General features: G+C 39.6%; 1 protein-coding gene across 3 annotated transcripts in view; it reads left to right on the forward strand.

Annotated features, from left to right (window-relative positions):
- LOC136877253 (uncharacterized) overlaps positions 1-20956 on the forward strand; it is a 285454-nt gene that overhangs the window by 207548 nt on the left and 56950 nt on the right. For all 3 annotated transcript variants that reach the window (XM_067151121.2, XM_068228579.1, XM_067151120.2), the window contains exons 5-6: positions 5993-6112; positions 7386-7477. In XM_067151121.2, coding sequence (XP_067007222.2) covers positions 5993-6112; positions 7386-7477 — 212 coding nt within the window. The remainder of the gene's footprint in view (positions 1-5992; positions 6113-7385; positions 7478-20956) is intronic.

Below are 20956 nucleotides of genomic sequence, written 5' to 3' on the forward strand. Positions count from 1 at the left end.
ATCTTGTTGAGGAGAGAATCATCTATTCCTACTTCTTCTCTAATTTTCTCATTCCTAATCTTGTCTTTCCTGGTTTTCTAGATCATAGTGCCTAGGAATTTCATTTCAGCTGCCTGGAGTTTGGAATTATCTCTATTGGTCAGTGTTGTGGTTTCGAGACTGTATGTAAGAATTGGTGTATAATAGGACTTGTACAATGTCATTTTTGTTTTCATAGGTATTTGCTCATCCCAAACCAGGTGTCTTACCTGGTGGTAAAATTGTGTTGGCTTATTGATTCGATTGTTCACCTCATGTTTTGCTAGGTTGTCATTTGATAGAACGCTACCGAAGTATTTGAAAACTGGAACGCTGTTCAGTTGGGCTTCATTTAACATGACTATCACCACGGTCTTGGTCTTACTGATGTTTAAACCATATTTGTTAAACTCCTCATTCCAGCTTTGCATTCTCTCTCCCAATTCCTCTTCTGAGTCGCTCCAGATCACAACATCATCTGCAAAAGGCTTTGAGTTCTCCATGTTCTTTCCTTTCAATAGATTACATTACTAGATCCATCACAATAATAAATAGAAGTGGTGACAATGACCTGCCCTGCTGCACTCCTCTCTTTGTTTCAAACCAGTCCGACAAACCATGTCCTACTTGAATACAACTTCTAATCCCACTATACAACATTTTCACTTCGTTTATGAGGCTGTTTCGCACTTGAAGTTCTTTCATGCATTGCCAAATTCTTTCCCTTGGTACACTGTCGTAGGCTTTCTTACCGTCCAAAAATATTAGAAATAAAGGCTTGTTCTTCTCCCAGTATTTTTCCATTAGCATTCTAATTGCAAATATAAGGTCTATAGTTGACCTTCCTGGTCTGAAACCATACTGCTCTTCTTCCAAAATTGGTTCAACAATATCTCTGATTCTGGTCTCTATTATTTTTTCCAATATTTTCAGGACACTAGGCAGTAGTGTAATACCACGATAATTAGTACATTTTCATCGGTTTCCTTTTTTGAACAGAGGTACGATGATGCCCATCTTCCAGTCCTCAGGAGTAGTATTTTCCTCCCATATCTTGTTGAGCAGTCTGTAGAGCCATTGGATTCCTGGAATTCCCGCCGCTTCATCATATCTGCACTTAGTTCGTCTTAGTTCCTTTCTTCATGCTCTTGAGCGCATTTTCAACCTCAAGCCATGTAATTGGTGGTTCAGTTGTCCAGTGTTCGGGAAAATGTTCTGTTGTCCATATTTTTGATAGAGCCATGTGTAGGGAGATTCGAAATATGTCACTGGCATATTTCCACATATCTGCAAAAACTTGATCTTCTCCGCATGCCTTGTAGTTTTTCATCTCCTCGACTGCTGTTTCCACCTCTTGGAATGTTGGGGGGTTTAGGTATTCAGGTTTGGTTTTTACTGTGGTGTCTGTGTTAATTTTTAAATGTTCTTCAGGCTCTTCATAGTTCAAAAGTTTATTGAATGCCTTTGCCATAATTTCAGCATTTTCCTTATTACCATGCACCATTTTTCCATCTTCACTTTTCAACATTAATGTATGGGGGGTTTTCAACATTAATGTAGGGGGGTTGAATTTCTTTAGTTGTCTACCAAAGATTTTATAGTAATCTCTAGAATTGGTTCTATGGTAGTTTTCTTCTATTGAGGTGATTATACCTTTCTGAAATTCTCTTAATTTTTCTGATAGTTTGGGTGAATTTTTTCCTAATATTTTTGAGGTTGATGGCATTTTCTTCTGCTTTATGAGTTTGAAATTTTAACCATGCCTGGTGTCTTTCTTCGTGACATTTGTCACATATATAATGAATTAAGAAACATAGGAACACACAAAATGAAATGTTAAGTTTTTAAAAAGCATGATGAAAGTTAAAAAACTGAAATGTTGATTGTTAAAACAGTCTTGAGCTGGAGGTCTTTCTGTTTCAATGTTTTTGTTGTCCTTTGGTGTGGTTCAGCTGGTATCTGTATACTGTTGGCTTAGTTGTTGTGTTCCTAGAGCTGGATTCCATAGTCAGAGAACATGGGCGATAAAAGCGACCATGTATTACTAAAAATTAGACAGTTCAACTTCAATAATGCTTATGTATATCAGCCCATGTCAGAACACAACTAAGCCAACAGTATAGAGATACCATTGATATTTAGAAATTTCATGATCCATACTGAAGTGGGCTCCACCACAGAGTCCCGCACTGACTCCAGCGCTGACTCCACCACAAAATCCAACACTGACTCTAACACTGCCAGACTGTTTGCAGCTATCCTTCTTTTTAAAGCTCAGGTGATGGGTACCGGAATGTTCGCGATGCGGCTAGAGACGTAACATTCTCGTTTCATCTTCCAGATGCTCATGGGGAAACCAGCCAAAGAGTACAATACATGGAAAGGCTGGTTTGGAGCTCCTCAGTCGTGTGACTCTCTAGGCCCCTCTAGGAAGTACCGAAATGGGCTACCAGAGGGCTGGTACATAAGTTTCCCATTGGATATAAAAATACTTACACTAGTGTATCTATGCAGTTTTGCTTCTGGGTTTCAGTTTCAAAGACTATATCCCTACTTTGACCCTTCTGGAGAGTTTTGAATATTGATGTTTTTTCTAGCAATTTTGTAGCTATCGGGTTCTATGGTACCATGTTTTAAGTATCTAGGTTGCATGGAAGTGCATCATTAATTATTGGCATATTTTCAATGTACCTTATTCAATTCACTTAGGTTATTTTAAATAATCCTGTCCTGTATTCATCCAGACCAACCCTGAGTGAATCCAGATTAATGATCTTATGCTGTGTACTGTATTTGTAGCAGCCTACTTCCCCCCCCCCCCCCCCCACACACCACACGAGTAGATGTAGTTCACGCACAGAACTTATGCATGAGCATTCTACATACAACTGACCCTGGGAAAAGCAGGGCGAAGTCAAATCTATTCCTGTATTTTTGATTGTCTGGCCCTGCAATTTGTTGATTGTCATCCCAAAACATAGCTTCACCGGGAACTGAGTTCTTCTAAATTTCTGAAGGTACCAGTGGCTGCAATGATGTAAATGCCTTCACCCTTACTGGTGCCTGTTATTATTGTTGCCTCAATTAACCTGTCCATTAGCTTGCTAACCTGCCACCTTGTTCTGTTACACAGAACTCTGAGGCACGTGATAGAACTAACCTTTAGTGTAAATTTTTAGAGGCATCCCAGAAGGGGCCAAAGAACTAAGGAGCTCAGAAGGAAAGTTAATAGCATCATTGTCTTCAACCATTCAGTCATTTGACAGATAGGTTCTTTCTTTCATCCAGAAACGTGTAAACACCTACTGTTGTTCTTAGTTATATGTAAGCTACTTATGTCTGACAAAAATAAACAATACAAAATTCATCCTTTTATCTAATTTTGGAAGTACTTAAATCAGTGATAATGGGTTTAGGGGTTAAACCCCAACTCCAACCCCTCAGGAGTTGTTATCCAAATGTATATGTACATACGATGTTGGATCAAACATAAACGGAATTTTTTTTTTTTAATTTAATGCATCATCCAAAAAAAATACACGTATAGAGAATATTTTTCTACATTAGTGTCCTCCATCAGATTGGTAAGTTTTTGATGCCGTCTTGATAGAAAGAAGAGGGATATGTGCAGAGCCTAGTTGCGCACAACCTCTTCTACACTTACATCATCATTGAACTGCTGTCCTCCTAGGTCTACTTTCAGTGGTCCAAACAAATAGCAGTGGGCTGTCCGGAGCATATTCCAGAGGTGTCGAGTGAATTTCTTCCAATTTTTCCTGCGTTAAAGCAGCACTATGTGGCCTTGCATTGTCATGGAAATGAATCAAGTTTTGGATTGGTTGCTGGTGTCGCTTGTTGCTATACGCAGCTTTTGCTTCATCCAAAAGGCAACAGTAATGGGCTGCATTAATTGTCCTTTAATCTTGAAGAAAATCCACCAGCAGATAGGCGTGTTTTGGCCTTGACCGGACCTGCTTCGTCTCTTTGCCACCACTCCATGCTTGCTTGCTTTGATTCTGGGGTGTAATGATGCACCCAAGTTTAATCACAAATCACAGTACAACGCAAAAAGTCCTCTCCTTCCTCCTGGTAGCGACACAGCGACATACTTCCTGGCGTAAGTTTTTTGTTCCTGTTTGAGGAGAAGAGGAACCCACCTGGAAGACAATTTTCTGAAATAGTTCATCTCAGATAATGGTTTGAAGACTTCGCTAACTTATTCCTATGGCTAAAACAATTTGGAAAAATTTCATTCACCAATCTTCACAAATGTCACGAATGGCAACAGTGTTGTCTGCAGTGATGCTTGTCCACGGTCTCCTTTCATGAGGTTAATTTTCCAAAGCTTCTCTTCCTGCCACAAATTTTTTAGCCCACTCATACACTTGAGTCTGCACGTGTTTCTTCCCCAAACTGTGCGCGGAGCTGTCCCAAAATTTCAGAACATTTGGTGCCCTCTTTTGTTAGAAATTTCATAATGATGCATTGCACAACCTCTTGCTCACTCGTGGCGTACTGAAGCAGCTCAGCTCCCCGTCGTTCGCGCGCAAAATCCCTTCTCCTGACATCCCCACCAACATCCTGGCAAAGCCCTGCCTCAGAATTATTACTAACAGCAGTGGTACATTCAAATTCCTGTTTATTTTTTATCCAGCTTCATAGTTCTTCTAAGAACCTGAAGACCGTTTCCCATATTATTGTTATCTGTGTGCTGTTGGGGAGTTTGTAAAACAATAAATTTTCATCAGTATTAATTTTAATAAAGGTATCTAGAAAATATGAGTTTGATGAAAGTATGCATTCATAATGATGAAGTCCGGAGCCTTAAACTTGGATTAAATTTCAATCGCATCAAAAATGAAAATGCACCACTTTTGATTTATTTACTTTGAAGAATTTTCAATGGGTGAATTGTTTTAAACTTTGTAATAACAATGCTCAAAATAGTCCAAAGATTGATATAAAATAAGTTTCTAAATTTTAAGCTTGAAGGATAATTAAATACCTTTGAAATATATTGTGGGCTAGAAGAGTAGCCCACGTGCCTATCCGTGTAACAAAACACGGCACGCCTGATGGAGGGTTAGTATCCTTACCAGACGAGTTGGCCATGCGGTTAGAGGCGTGCACCTGTGAGCTTGCATCCGGGAGATAGTGAGTTCGAACCCCACTGTCGGCAGCCCTGAAGATGGTTTTCCTTGGTTTCCCATTTTCACACAAGGCAAATGCTGGGGCTGTACCTTAATTAAGGCCATGGCCACTTCCTTCCCACTCCTAGGCATTTTCTATCCCATCGTCACCATAAGACCTATCTGTGTCGGTGCAACGCAAAGCCAATTGCAATTAGTATCTCGAAATTAACACTCAACACTTTGTTAGTTTGATTTTGAAAATTAATTTGGACATTAAAATACCTTTTAAGCGTACAGAGCTATAGCTATTGCTTTCGAAAAAAATATCCAACTGGCCAAAAATTGCTTACAAGTGCATTTTTATACATCCTCACCCTCACCCCACCCCCGCCAGCCTGAACCCCTTTGGAATTTTGAGAATTTTTCATTTTATCTAAGGATCCTGAGGACATCGGCTTCTCTGGTACCAAGTTTTAAGTTTTTAAAATGTCTGAAAGTGACTCCTTAATTCATGCATATTTTCATTTTTATGTGCTTTATGGTTCGCTACACATGATTTCCATTTATTAGTATAGATAAAGCTTCCTCATTTTCAGTCTTCAGTTTCATAGCATTAGAGAAAAGCTGCAGACTATCCTCTCAGGTCCTCCATCCTTCTGTATGTGCCAAAAATGTGATTAATAGAAAACTTGTTCATCTTGTACATAAATTTGCTTATCATGTATACTGTATATGTATATATATGTGTGTTGGTAATAGTTGCAAAATTCTAGCTTTTAAGATAATTTCTCTCAAGGCGGTAGAGTACTGGAAAGAATTCATTCATGTTTCATGTTATGTAGACTTCAGAGGTGCAGCTGGTTGCCCAGGTGTCTCTTAATGGATACAAGGAGCAGTTTGATGTATATAACGACTTGTTGAAAACATACATAAACCTGCAGTTTCCTGACTTACATAGTCTGGTGAGTATTATTTGTTGTAGATTTGTGATTTTTTTCCTTCTTCTTCTTCTTCTTCTTCTTCTTCTAACAATTTTCCCATTATGTAATCAGTGTGATTTCCGACAAGTGTTTTGATTATGTTGCAAATTTTGGTCTGGAAAGACTTGGAAGTAAGGAGACAAGCTGCTAGACTAAGCCGTATGTTCCAAGCTGTTAGTGAAGAGATGACATGGAATGAACTTTGTAAATGAATAAGCTTGAGTGGTGTTTTTGAAACTCGGAAAAATCATAATAGGGTTAAGTTGGAATTCAAGAGGACACAGGGCAAATATTTCTTCATAGGAAGAGGAATTAGTGATTTGAATAGTTTACCAAGGAAGACTTTTGATAAATTTCCATGTTTGTTGAAATCATTTAGAGACTAGGAAAGCAAAGCAATTTATTGGGAATCTGACACCTGGATGACAGCCCTAAATGCAGATCTGTTAAATGCTGTGAAGCAGGCATTCATTATATTGTCTTGAATCCATCCGAGCAAAGTGTATGTTTGACAGTACAATTAAATAATAAAAACAATCTATATTGTCGTGCCTTGGCTGGCGACACCTATTGTTTACAGCGCACTGGTATGAGCTAGAGCAATTTTGTTACGGTACTTTCATTGATCTGTCTGTCTTATCCTTGGCTTTGACAATACGAAAGTGACTGAGGTGTGAACGATGCTAATAATGTCATTCCTTATTCAGCCAGTCCCTTGTATGAAGGTGTGAAAATGTTGTTCATAGGGTTGGTTGCTGTATGCATTTCAATGGGCTTGGCAAACTGGTATGTAATAGCAACTTCTGGCTCAATTACCTTCACTAGTCCCATGATGTTTTAATGTTAATTTATAGTGTACATCATTTAACAATATGTAAAGAATAGGTAGATATTTCCCTTTATTTTATAATTGTAATGTTGTTATGAGTCGGTATGTTGTAACATATTTTGCTACTTATGATGGAACATAATTTCTGAAAACCGTTTCTGACAAAGAAATATGATTTATGCTAATTACTTAATTGTTAATCATCAGCACTGTTTTCAAGTATGGCTTTGTCATTTAACAGAGATTACAGATAAGGTTTAAGAAAAGGCACCCATTTCATTATTATCTTTCCTTAACTTAAGGTCAGGACCAATCATTAGCCAGTATTTTTATTGCTTGCTTCCAGAAATTATTTATGGGAAATATTGACCTTATTTAAAATAATCAAGCTCACATTCCAATTCATCAAGTGATTTGTTTGTTCAGGAAGGAGATAAACCAAAGCAGTCTGTACTAAAAGGTCCTACTGATGCAGCACTGGTTGAACTTGAGGAAGAAGTTTGTAGACTTCAACACAGGTGAGAGATTGTTGTTATTATCATTGTGGGTAATAATAATAATAATAATAATAATAATAATAATAATATGAAGATATTATGGGGAGCAGAGGTAAAAGAAGGTGCTGGCATGAATGGGTGGATATATGAAAATTGAAAGATTTAAAACTTTAAAATTGGCAATTTTATTTCTTTTCTTAACTTTCCCCCTTTTTTCTTTTCTTTTTCTTTTCAGATGTTAAATTTTTTTTTTTTTTTTTTTTTTTTTTTTTTTTTTTAATGCTAAGAAAATAACAAAATCTTAATAGTTTGCCAAGTAATTAACAATGTTTTACCAAAGTTAGCTTGTAAGCTTGAAAAACACTTTTATGGAGGTCTAAAATAATCAGAGAACAATTTTACAGGCTGAGCTTGAAGTTCTCAATTACAAATTCTACCTGATCACTACTGCTCCTTTAAGTCACTAGTCAAGGAGACTATCTCCCAATTTCTTTTACACCACTAGGAGACAGAGTATCCAAACAAGAGCACCTTTGCTCCACAAAATTTACCCAGGAGAATACTCTCCAAATATTATACTATTCCAGCCTTCCAAAGCAACGCTCAACCTTTACATTAATACATTTATTTTAATGGGAAAAGCGTCTTTGCTCTACAATTTTACACTTAAGAATCTATTTTCAAAAATTCACATCTACCAGGCCTATCAAAGGCACAACCTACATTTAACAAAATTAACCAGTGTTCACTGTCTTATACGCTCAACAGTCTGATACCTTTAACATGAAATAAATGGAGTTAAGCAGGGGTAACAAGTACCCATTCTACAGGGCCTTTGGAAAACACAAAAGGTTAAATAACTGGCCCAAGAACCAAAATGGTAAGGAGGCAAACTCTTGCACTCCTAGAAATTTACCTTTATTGCATTAAAACCCTACTTGGGCTTATGGCTCGACGTTACAGAGGCTAAGCCTAAACTACGGAGGTGACTAGTTGGAGAAAAATATTTAAGTTACAGAAATTACAAGGTAGAAAAAGTTACAAAATCATAGTCACCTCAAAATCAAGTTGAGAGGGAACCCAAGAGGGTACCTCACTCTATTCCCTGATTTCGGTTAACAGCTTGTTTGAAATTTACATTTAGAGTTTGAAATTTGCATTTTAGAAAATGAAGTTACATTACTAAGGATCTGAAACCTTCCCCTCGTGCTGGGCTTGGATATCCCAACAAGATCGACATTATACCATGGTTTCGGTTTTTTTAGCTGTATACTTAATAGGTGACCATCACCACCTTTGAATGAACACAGTTGTATAAACTGTCAACATAATAATTCATCCATACAGTTGGAGAAGTTCCAATTAACGAATTTGACATTTTCTAGTCATTGTGTGATAATTTTAATTGCTTCATTGTCACAAATTCTGGGTTATAATTAATGTACACATTGTAAATCTATGTAAATATCACCTAAGCACAACTTTTTGTAAAAAAAAAATTTAAGCATATGACCACTGTATTTAGTTTTAAGTTCTAATGTTTAATTGGTTTAAAGACTTGACCTTAAGATTATTATTAGGCTGAAGATGCCCAAAATTAGGGCAAAACATGTTCCTAATTAGGATATGTAATTCATGTAGGATTTAATCACTACAGAATATAATTGTATTGAATAGGTGGACACAGTAAATTTTATTCTTGAAAGAATTTTACTTATTGTTATCTTTAATACGGAACAGATATGAGATTAGTTACATGTAAAATCAATTTAGTCCTTGAAAGGCTAATTCTCATACCATACTCATTGCACCTATTTTCAAATTACAAGATATTAGGCTGCAGGCTTTCAGCACAATCTGCCATTAAGACCAAGTCGTCAGCATAGGCCAGACTGCTTACTCCATTTCCATCTAACTGAATCCCTCCCTGCCATTTTATACCTTTCAGCAGCTGATCCATGTAAACTACGAACAGCAAAGGTGAAAGATTACATCCTTGTCTAACTCCTGTAAGTATCCGGAACCAAGAACTCATTCTACCATCAATTCTCACTGAAGCCCAATTGTCAACATAAATGCCTTTAATTGATTTTAATAATCTACCTTTAATTCCATAGTCCCCCAGTATGGCGAACATCTTTTCCTTCGGTACCCTCTCATATGCTTTCTCTAGATCTACGAAACATAAACACAACTGCCTATTCCTCTTGCAGCATTTTTCAATTACCTGGCGCATACTGAAAATTTGATCCTAACAGCCTGTCTGAAACCACACTGGTTTTCATCCAACTTCCTCTCAATGACTGATCGCACCCTCCCTCCCAAGATGCCAGTGAATACTTTGCCTGGTACACTAATCAATGAGATACCTCGATAGTTATTGCAATCCTTCCTGTTCCCTTGCTTGTAGATAGGTAAAATTACTGCTTTTGTCCAATCTGAAGGTACCTTACCAACACTCCATGCTAATCTTACTACTCTATGAAACTATTTCATCCCTATTCATGAGTTATATTTTTGGGCTTATGCCGTGTAAATAATTGTAAACACACTCGATGTTTCAAAAGGAACCTTGCCTTTCTTCATCAGGAGACAAAAGAGAAAAGAAATGACGTATTGATGGTTGCTAGGAGAAAGCAACAAGGAAGCTTCAAATGCTGCCCAAAGATGTAAAGGGGACGCCATTTTAGCCCAATGCTAGAGACAGTGAATAGTAACAGCAAAGCATTACTCTCTAATCGTTCTGATTATAGGTAGCCATGATTCAACTGAGGTTGTAACCTGTATCGCGGTTGAAATTATCTGGGTGTTTACATATTTCAACCGCCTCCCTGATAATTCTTGGGCGATATTGCTTTATACGGGCAAGAACATCCACTTCTTGGAACAAGACATCATGACCAGGTGTTAAGACATGATCAGCAACAGCTGATTTATCAGGTTGGTTGAGTCTGATACATCTGGTATGTTCTTTGATGCGAGTACACACCGTTCTCGAAGTTTGCCCAATATAAACCTTGCCACAAGTACAGGGAACTCTGTAGATACCAGGTTGTTGTAATTTAGGCAAACTATCCTTAGTTGGTCTCCGGAGTTGCCTAATCTTAATTGATGTTCCAAAAACAGCTCGTACATGGTACCTACGTAAGATTTTAGCAATACGATCTGTCGTGTTATGTATGTAAGGTAGGTAAGCAGTTCCTTTTACATCTTTTTTCTTAACAGACATCCGATTATGTGCCGATTTCAGAACCCTTGAGATCAAAGCTCTGCTGTAACCGTTGCTCTCAAAGGTGGTTCTCAAGGTGTTAATTTCCTCTTGTAGATCTGACGCTTCACAAATCCTCCTGGCCCTGGTAGTCAGAGTTGTAAGGATACCATGTTTCTGGGCAGGGTGATGGTGAGAATCTGCGTGGAGATATCTATAAGTGCCATCAGATTCCATTTCCAATGACGAGAACATCTAAAAATGGTATCTTGCCGTCAGATTCCATTTCCAAGGTACCTTGGCAAGATACCATTTTTAGATGTTCTCGTCACCAAGAACAAGGATGGATCTTTAGGACACAGCCTGTATCGTAAGCCTACACACACCAATAGATATCTCCACGCAGAGTCTCACCATCACCCTGCCCAGAAACATGGTATCCTTACAACTCTGACTACCAGAGCCAGGAGGATTTGTGAAGCGTCAGATCTACAAGAGGAAATTAACACCTTGAGAACTACCTTCGAGAGCAACGGTTACAGCAGAGCTTTGATCTCAAGGGTTCTGAAATCGGCACATAATCGGACGTCTGTTAAGAAAAAAGATGTAAAAGGAACTGCTTACCTACCTTGCATACATAACACGACGGATCGTATTGTTAAAATCTTACGTAGGTACCATGTACGAACTGTTTTTGGAACATCAATTAAGATTAGGCAACTCCGGAGACCAACTAAGGATAGTTTGCCTAAATTACAACAACCTGGTATCTACAGAGTTCCCTGTACTTGTGGCAAGGTTTATATTGGGCAGACTTCGAGAACGGTGTGTACTCGCATCAAAGAACATACCAGATGTATCAGACTCAACCAACCTGATAAATCAGCTGTTTCTGATCATGCCTTAATACCTGGTCATGATGTCTTGTTCCAAAAAGTGGATGTTCTTGCCCGTATAAAGCAATATCGCCCAAGAATTATCAGGGAGGTGGTTGAAATACGTAAACACCCAGATAATTTCAACCGCGATACAGGTTACTACCTCAGTTGAATCGTGGCTACCTATAATCAGAACCATTAGAGAGTAATGCTTTGCTGTTAATATTCATTGTCTCTAGCATTGGGCTAAAATGGTGTCCCCTTTACATCTTTGGGCAGCATTTGAAGCTTCCTTGTTGCTTTCTCCTAGCAACCATCAATACGTCGTTTCTTTTCTCTTTTGTCTCCTGATGAAGAAAGGCAAGGTTCCTTTTGAAACGTTGAGTGTGTTTACAATTATTTACACGGCATAAGCCCAAAAATATAACTCATGTATAGTTACACAGGCCGTGAAAGTCTAAATGATAATATTTCATCCCTGCCTGTATGCCACCCATTCTCTTTCTATATCCTGAACCTGCTTACTGTCTACTGTTGAAAACTTCTCACTAATCATATCCATGTACTTCTGTCTGATTTCATCGTCCTGGAGATTTTCTACCCTGATTCGTTTGCAGACAGATTTCACTTTCTCTACCCTAGGCCTAGAGATACTTAGTTCACTACAAATCAGATAGTGGTCTGTATCATCGAAAAATCCCCGGAAAACTCATACATTCCTAACAGATATCCTGAACTCAAAGTCGGTTAAGATATAGTCTATTATGGATCTGGTACCCCTAGTCTCCCATGTGTAGCGGTGAATAGCCTTATGCTTGTAGAATGTATTCGTAACTGCTGAACCCATACTAGCACATGTTGCTGATATAATCTCAGACTTGTTTATCATTATCTGAAGTGCCGATTTTTCTTCAGAAAGAAGGAAATCCGGCGAGATTTACAGTCTCAAACATCCGCAAATCTTCATGCATCCTTTCGAAAGTCTATTAAGCAATAAATTGAGTTGGTTAATAGAGTATTACATTTACATAGTTCATGGGTGTTTGTTTTAATATGCTGGGAGTTGTGTTCTATTTATCTATATATGTACACTCCAGTAACCTGTGCTTTCCGCAACATATGATGAGGGCCGTTGCTGTTATTTCCATGTATGATTTTTTTCCCCGTTGTACCCTGCCGTGGTATTTTAATTGTAATCTCTCATTGTTTTTTTAAAAGTCATTGTGTATGCTTATCAGTTACGGGTTAATACATTTCCTTTGGCATCATTGCTAAGATCAGCTGATCAGTACTGTGTAGCTTGCCCGTTAGAGCACTGCCTGGAGGGTGCGCTTGAACTCAGGAAGTCCTCACACTTTTTACCATCATGGTGGTACCTAATGAGTAAATGAGAACAGCGATTTCAGAAGAGTTAATTTCCTTTACTTTATTTCATGCATTTAGTAATTATTTTGAAACAGCTGTGGCTCTCTCAAGGAAAGCAGTCCTTAGCCTTTCTTTGATGGTTGAGTGACTGATCCTTTTAAACTGAAGAAACAGTGTACTTGTATCATTCTCCTGGCTCAATCTTCCATTACTTCCTTTTCAGAGATTTGAAATCCATTGGTAGTCGCACATTTTCCTTGTTTAAGACAAACTACTCTACATTTCTCCATTCCAAACTCCAATTGTATCAGAAAATCTCTTTGTTAGGCCATAAGCTGCGTCAGTTGTTCATTGCTGACGGGTTATAGCTTACGTTCATCCATGGAGAAAGGGTGACTTAATTTGTGGTTGATTTCAGATGTTTTTATGTTGTAGTCATAGCCTGTGCTATGTGGGTTAAGAGCGAGGCAAAACCACAAGAGACTAGGGAGTCACCTTGAAAAATTCCCCTCCTGATATTAATTTCTCTCATCTGGAAGTGCTGTCCAAGTTAGTCTTGTTGCTCATTTCAACATTGCTGACTGCAGGTAATGAACTGCTGGGTGTATTTTGGACAATCGGAGGACTTGTACGAGGTATTCGTATGACACTGAATCAAAGGCCTTCTGATAGTCAATGTAGGTCGTAGAGATTTTTCTTCTCGTGATTGGATTGGACAATTACCACAATGTCCATTATAAGTTGGTCTTTGCAACCTTTGGAGTTCTTGTAGCAGCCGTTTTATTCTTCTGTCAGGCTTTCAGCATTTAGGCAGTGATTGTAGATGTTGGTGGCCTGTATGGATGTAAATATCTGGAACAGAGTTGGCATGCTGGCGATTGGTCTGTACTTGGAGGGATTACTGCAAGTAGGTGAAAACCTTTTGTTGAGAAGGCTGATGCAACTTCTCGATATTAACTTCTGTGATAACTATCAGTTTATAATACCAATATAAATGGTCCGTTATTGGACATTATAAATTTTCCAGCTAGCTCATTCTTGGTTGCCAGCGTTTCGCCCTCGTGTGCTAGGGTGGGCTCATCAGTTGGTACCTAGCACACCTACCAATACGCTGGCTAGTGCATACCGTGGAGGCCACTGCGTAGGCTAACTGGAGCCACCGGCAGTGCCAATGCACTAAGAGACTTTGTCTCATCACTAAAAATTAATGCCTGCTTGGCCATCAGATGATATAGATGTTGATTCCCATAGGGAATCTGAAATATTTGTCCTGAATGAGCAAATTTATAATACCAATATAAATGGTCCGTTATTGGACATTATAAATTTTCCAGCTAGCTCATTCTTGGTTGCCAGCGTTTCGCCCTCGTGTGCTAGGGTGGGCTCATCAGTTGGTACCTAGCACACCTACCAATACGCTGGCTAGTGCATACCGTGGAGGCCTATGGGAATCAACATCTATATCATCTGATGGCCAAGCAGGCATTAATTTTTAGTGATGAGACAAAGTCTCTTAGTGCATTGGCACTGCCGGTGGCTCCAGTTAGCCTACGCAGTGGCCTCCACGGTATGCACTAGCCAGCGTATTGGTAGGTGTGCTAGGTACCAACTGATGAGCCCACCCTAGCACACGAGGGCGAAACGCTGGCAACCAAGAATGAGCTAGCTGGAAAATTTATAATGTCCAATAACGGACCATTTATATTGGTATTATAAATTTGCTCATTCAGGACAAATATTTCAGATTCCCTATGGGAATCAACATCTATATCATCTGATGGCCAAGCAGGCATTAATTTTTAGTGATGAGACAAAGTCTCTTAGTGCATTGGCACTGCCGGTGGCTCCAGTTAGCCTACGCAGTGGCCTCCACGGTATGCACTAGCCAGCGTATTGGTAGGTGTGCTAGGTACCAACTGATGAGCCCACCCTAGCACACGAGGGCGAAACGCTGGCAACCAAGAATGAGCTAGCTAGAAAATTTATAATGTCCAATAACGGACCATTTATATTGGTATTATAAATTTGCTCATTCAGGACAAATATTTCAGATTCCCTATGGGAATCAACATCTATATCATCTGATGGCCAAGCAGGCATTAATTTTTAGTGATGAGACAAAGTCTCTTAGTGCATTGGCACTGCCGGTGGCTCCAGTTAGCCTACGCAGTGGCCTCCACGGTATGCACTAGCCAGCGTATTGGTAGGTGTGCTAGGTACCAACTGATGAGCCCACCCTAGCACACGAGGGCGAAACGCTGGCAACCAAGAATGAGCTAGCTGGAAAATTTATAATGTCCAATAACGGACCATTTATATTGGTATTATAAATTTGCTCATTCAGGACAAATATTTCAGATTCCCTATGGGAATCAACATCTATATCATCTGATGGCCAAGCAGGCATTAATTTTTAGTGATGAGACAAAGTCTCTTAGTGCATTGGCACTGCCGGTGGCTCCAGTTAGCCTACGCAGTGGCCTCCACGGTATGCACTAGCCAGCGTATTGGTAGGTGTGCTAGGTACCAACTGATGAGCCCACCCTAGCACACGAGGGCGAAACGCTGGCAACCAAGAATGAGCTAGCTGGAAAATTTATAATGTCCAATAACGGACCATTTATATTGGTATTATAAATTTGCTCATTCAGGACAAATATTTCAGATTCCCTATGGGAATCAACATCTATATCAACTATCAGTTTGTCGAGGGTTAGCGCCCATATTTTGAGTGGTCAAATGATTTTCTGGACTTCTTTCACCAATTTCTTTGATCTGTTGATGTTCTTCCTGTACTGAGAGAGACGTCCTAGGTTTGCCCTGATGGTCTCCACCTTTTCCTTGATATTTTTCTCATTTATGGAAGATCATTATCATGAACACTGCTGGGGTTGAGTTTAGTACCAAAGATCTAACTACTGCAACAACAGAGCATTAGACTACACAGTGGAGATCTTCAAGGTAGTGGGATTCTTGGATGTGCTGAGGTAGTATGTGCACATTCAGATGTTCAGAAAGTTCTTAGTTGTTTTACTTGGTTGTCAGATCAGCTCCTTTGAATTCAATCAATGCTGTCTGAAAATGTGCCCTAGTTCTTGGAACTTTTGAGGAGTTTGCAGGCTTGTTTCACTATCATGAAGTACAGGTGGCAAATTTTGGTTCATTATTTCAGGTTCATCATTCTTTTCTCTGCGTAATTTTTTGAGTTCTCAGTGGCAGTCTGTGCAGTACTTGGGGGAAGATTGTTAGTGATTTTGATCTGTTTTTGATCTGATTTTGTTGACACAGTGTTGCTAAGATGGGGATACAGTGTAGTGAACGACTTTCCTGTAACTTCTTTTCTCCCCATTTGTAGACTGATAGAAACAACGCATTAAGTCTTCAATCATTTCACTAGTCCACTTATTGCATTGCTTTCCTTTAACAGTGGTCAATTGCTCATCTGCAGTTGAAAGACATGTAGCTGGTGTAGTCTGTGGAGAGGAGGAGGTGGTGATGATGGTGGTGCCACTGGCACCCATTTACTAGCATTTTTGGAAATTTATGAATTACAATTATATCATTCATGAGAATTATAAATAATAGAAGAAAGTAATTTCAATTAATGCCTAATAAGAGGCAAGTAGATTAAGAAATTATAATTGATGCCCAAGCCTCTGTGGCTCAGGTGGCAGCGCACCAGCCTCTCACCGCTGGGTTCCGTGGTTCAAATCTTGATCACTCCAAGCAAGACTTATGCTGGACAAAGCAGAGGTGAGACAGATTTTATTCCAGCTACTGCAGTTTTCCTGCCATCATTGATTCCAGAAACACTTTCCAATATATCATTTCATTTCATCTGTCAGTCATTAATCATTGCCCAGGAGGAGTGCTACAGGCTTTGGCGCTGGCATAATTCCTATTCTTGCCACTAGATGGGAGCTTCATTCATTCCATTCCTGACCCGGTCGAATGACTGGAAAAAAGCAGTGGATTTTCATTTTCATTTTTTTCAATTGATGCCTTACTGTGAAGCTAATAATTAGTCAAAATTAATTATCCGAGGGCAGTTTGGAAAATAACACACAATAATTTTTTCCCCAAAATGTTTAATGTGTGCAAAAACCAAACAAATCACAAATTAACTTACATCTTTGACCTATTTTTCTAGAGTCACAAAGTTTCTCAACACATTTCTCCCATCATGGTACCATTTTCCATATACCCTGTTCGTAGAATTCCATTTGGTGGAGTATAGCCATCTGCGGACTGCTGATTTCATTTCTGCATCTGTCACAAAGGGTTGGCCGGCCAGGAATTTCTTCATGAAACCAAACAGATGAAACTCCAACGGTGCCAGGTCCGGACTGTATGGTGGATGCTGGGACACCTCCCACCCAAGTTTGGAGAGTTTTTCACAAACAGGTGCAGCAACATGGGGATGGGCATTATCATGAAGAAGTTTGACACCATCAGCATTAATGTTGCAGTGTTTGTCACGAAGGGCACGGCTCAACTTAATCAAAGTTTTAATGTAGGCTGCAGCATTCACAGTGGTCCCTTGTTCAGCAAAGTCCACCAGCAACACATCAAAAATGTCCCAGAACACGGTCACAAGTACCATCCTACCAGATTGAGTCATTTTGGAATTTTTTCGTACTGGGGAAACAGCATGTTTCCACTCCATAGAGGCCCACTTGGTTTCATGTAACGGTATGTGCACAACTCATCACCTGTGATGATTCATTTCAGAAAGTCATGCCGTTCTGTGTGTGGCATCATGCGTTAAGTGATCCATGCTTATCATTCACTGGACTTTGTGGTTTTGTCAGGTTCTTAGGCAGCCAGCCAGCACTAACTTTACGGAGTTTCAACGTGTCATGAACAATGTCGTACACCGCACCATAGGAAACTCTGAACGTCTGTGATAAGGTTCGCAGGTGCACACGCCGGTCGTTCAAAATTGCTGCCTCAGTGGCGCGGTCATTCTGTGGAGTCGAAGATGTTACCGGCCGCCCGGAACATCGTGAATCACTAGGGTCCACACGGCCTTCTTGGAAGAATTCACACCACCTGGAGACATTGCTATGGTCCACACAGTTGTCCCCATACATGTCCCTGTGAATTTCACTTGTGTATGCACTTTGGCCCTAAAATATTGAACTACACTTTCCTGCTGTTTACATGTGGACAACAGTAACATGCGCGCCTTGTTTGTTTCGTAGTTCTGGCTTCTCTCGCTAGAGCTGCACATGAAAACAAAATACTGTCTGTAGCGTAAACTTCAAACTATGATATAGATGTTGATTCCCGTAGGGAATCTGAAATATTTGTTCTGAATGAGTAAATTTATAATACCAATATAAATGGTCCATTATTGGACATTATAAATTTTCCAGCTAACTCATTCCTGGTTGTCAGCGTTTCGCCCCCGTGTGCTAGGCTGGGCTCATCAGTTGGTACCTAGCACACCTACCAAGATGCTGACTAGTGCATACCCTGGAGGCCACTGCGTAGGCTAATTGTAGCCACCGGCAGTGCCAATGCACCATGAGAGAATTTGTCTAATTACCAAAAATTGATGCCTGCTTGGCTATCAGATGATATAGATGTTGATTCCCGTAGAGAATCTGAAATATTTGTTCCGAATGAGTAAATTTATAATACCAATATAAATGGTCCGTTATTGGACATTATAAATTTTCCACCTAACTCATTCCTGGTTGTCAGCGTTTCGCCCCCGTGTGCTAGGCTGGGCTCATCAGTTGGTACCTAGCACACCTACCAAGACGCTGACTAGTGCATACCCTGGAGGCCACTGCGTAGGCTAATTGTGGCCACCGGCAGTGCCAATGCACTATGAGAGACTTTGTCTCATTACCAAAAATTGATGCCTGCTTGGCTATCAGATGATATAGATGTTTATTCCCATAGGGAATCTGAAATATTTGTTCCGAATGAGTAAATTTATAATACCAATATAAATGGTCCGTTATTGGACATTATAAATTTTCCAGCTAACTCATTCCTGGTTGTCAGCGTTTCGCCCCCGTGTGCTAGGCTGGGCTCATCAGTTGGTACCTAGCACACCTACCAAGATGCTGACTAGTGCATACCCTGGAGGCCACTGCGTAGGCTAATTGTAGCCACCGGCAGTGCCAATGCACTATGAGAGACTTTGTCCCATTACCAAAAATTGATGCCTGCTTGGCTATCACATGATATAGATGTTGATTCCCGTTGGGAATCTGAAATATTAGTTCCGAATGAGTAAATTTATAATACCAATATAAATGGTCCGTTATTGGACATTATAAATTTTCCAGCTAACTCATTCCTGGTTCTCAGCGTTTCGCCCCCATGTGCTACGCTGGGCTCATCAGTTGGTACCTAGCACACCTACCAAGATGCTGACTAGTGCATACTTGTTCCGTCTTGGTAGGTGTGCTAGGTACCAACTGATGAGCCCAGCCTAGCACACGGGGGCGAAACGCTGACAACCAGGAATGAGTTAGCTGGAAAATTTATAATGTCCAATAACGGACCATTTATATTGGTATTATAAATTTACTCATTCGGAACAAATATTTCAGATTCCCTACGGGAATCAACATCTATATCATCTGATAGCCAAGCAGGCATCAATTTTTGGTAATGAGACAAAGTCTCGCATAGTGCATTGGCACTGCCGGTGGCTACAATTAGCCTACGCAGTGGCCTCCAGGGTATGCACTAGTCAGCTTCTTGGTAGGTGTGCTAGGTACCAACTGATGAGCCCAGCCTAGCACACGGGGGCGAAACCCTGACAACCAGGAATGAGTTAGCTGGAAAATTTATAATGTCCAATAACGGACCATTTATATTGGTATTATAAATTTACTAATTCGGAACAAATATTTCAGATTCCCTACGGGAATAAACATCTATATCATCTGATAGCCAAGCAGGCATCAATTTTTGGTAACGAGACAAAGTCTCTCATAGTGCATTGGCACTGCCGGTGGCTACAATTAGCCTACGCAGTGGCCTCCAGGATATGCACTAGTCAGCGTCTTGGTAGGTGTGCTAGGTACCAACTGATGAGCCCAGCCTAGCACACGGGGGCGAAACGCTGACAACCAGGAATGAATTAGCTGGAAAATTTATAATGTCCAGTATCGGACCATAAATAGTGGTATTATAACTTCAAACTATACAGTCATGAAATTTCAACATTCCAGCTGCAATACCAGAGGAGAAAAGAATTATTGTGTATTACTTTCCGATCTGGCCTCGTAGAAGACTTATTACAATATATGTATCTCTTCCACGCACATCATTAGAGATGGAAGTTATAGCCATGAATAAGTTAAAATGCAGACTTACTTAACCAAGGCGGATCTTCAAAAGACAGAAGTATTCACTCAGCAGTATGTAAAGATTGTTGGTTACAAGGATAATGTCGAGATAGAGGAGGTGACTAATGCTAAAAAGTATTAACATTTACATATGATAACAATGACATTTACAATAAGATACAAAAGTTGAAAACTAGAAAAGCAGCTGGAATTGCTAGTATTTCTGGGGGAATATTCTAAAGACAATGGGTTGGGATATAGTACCATATCTGAAGTACATATTTGATTATTGTTTGGTTGAAGGAGCTAAACCAAATGAATGGAGAGTTGCTATTGTAGCCCCTGTGTATAAAGGAAAGGGTGCTAGACATAAAGCTGAAAATTACAGGACAGTAAGTTTGACATGCGTTGCATGTAAGCTTTGGGAAGGCATTCTTTCTGATTATATTAGACATGTTTGCAAAATAAATAACTGGTTCGATTGAAGGCAGTTTGGTTTTAGGATAGGTTATTCCACTGAAACTCAACTTGTAGGATTCCAGCAAGATATAGCAGATTGACCTGTCTAAAGCATTTGATAGGGTGGATCAAGGGAGACTACTGGCAAAAATGAGTGCAATTGGACTAGAAAAAAGAGTGACTGAATGGGTTGCAATATTTCTAGAAAACAGAACTCAGAGAATTGGTGAGTTTTTATCTGACCCTGTAATAATTAAGAAAGGAATTCCTCAAG

The sequence above is a fragment of the Anabrus simplex genome, chromosome 7 (assembly GCF_040414725.1).
Source record: "Anabrus simplex isolate iqAnaSimp1 chromosome 7, ASM4041472v1, whole genome shotgun sequence".
In the NCBI taxonomy this organism is placed as follows: Eukaryota; Metazoa; Arthropoda; class Insecta; order Orthoptera; family Tettigoniidae; genus Anabrus; species Anabrus simplex.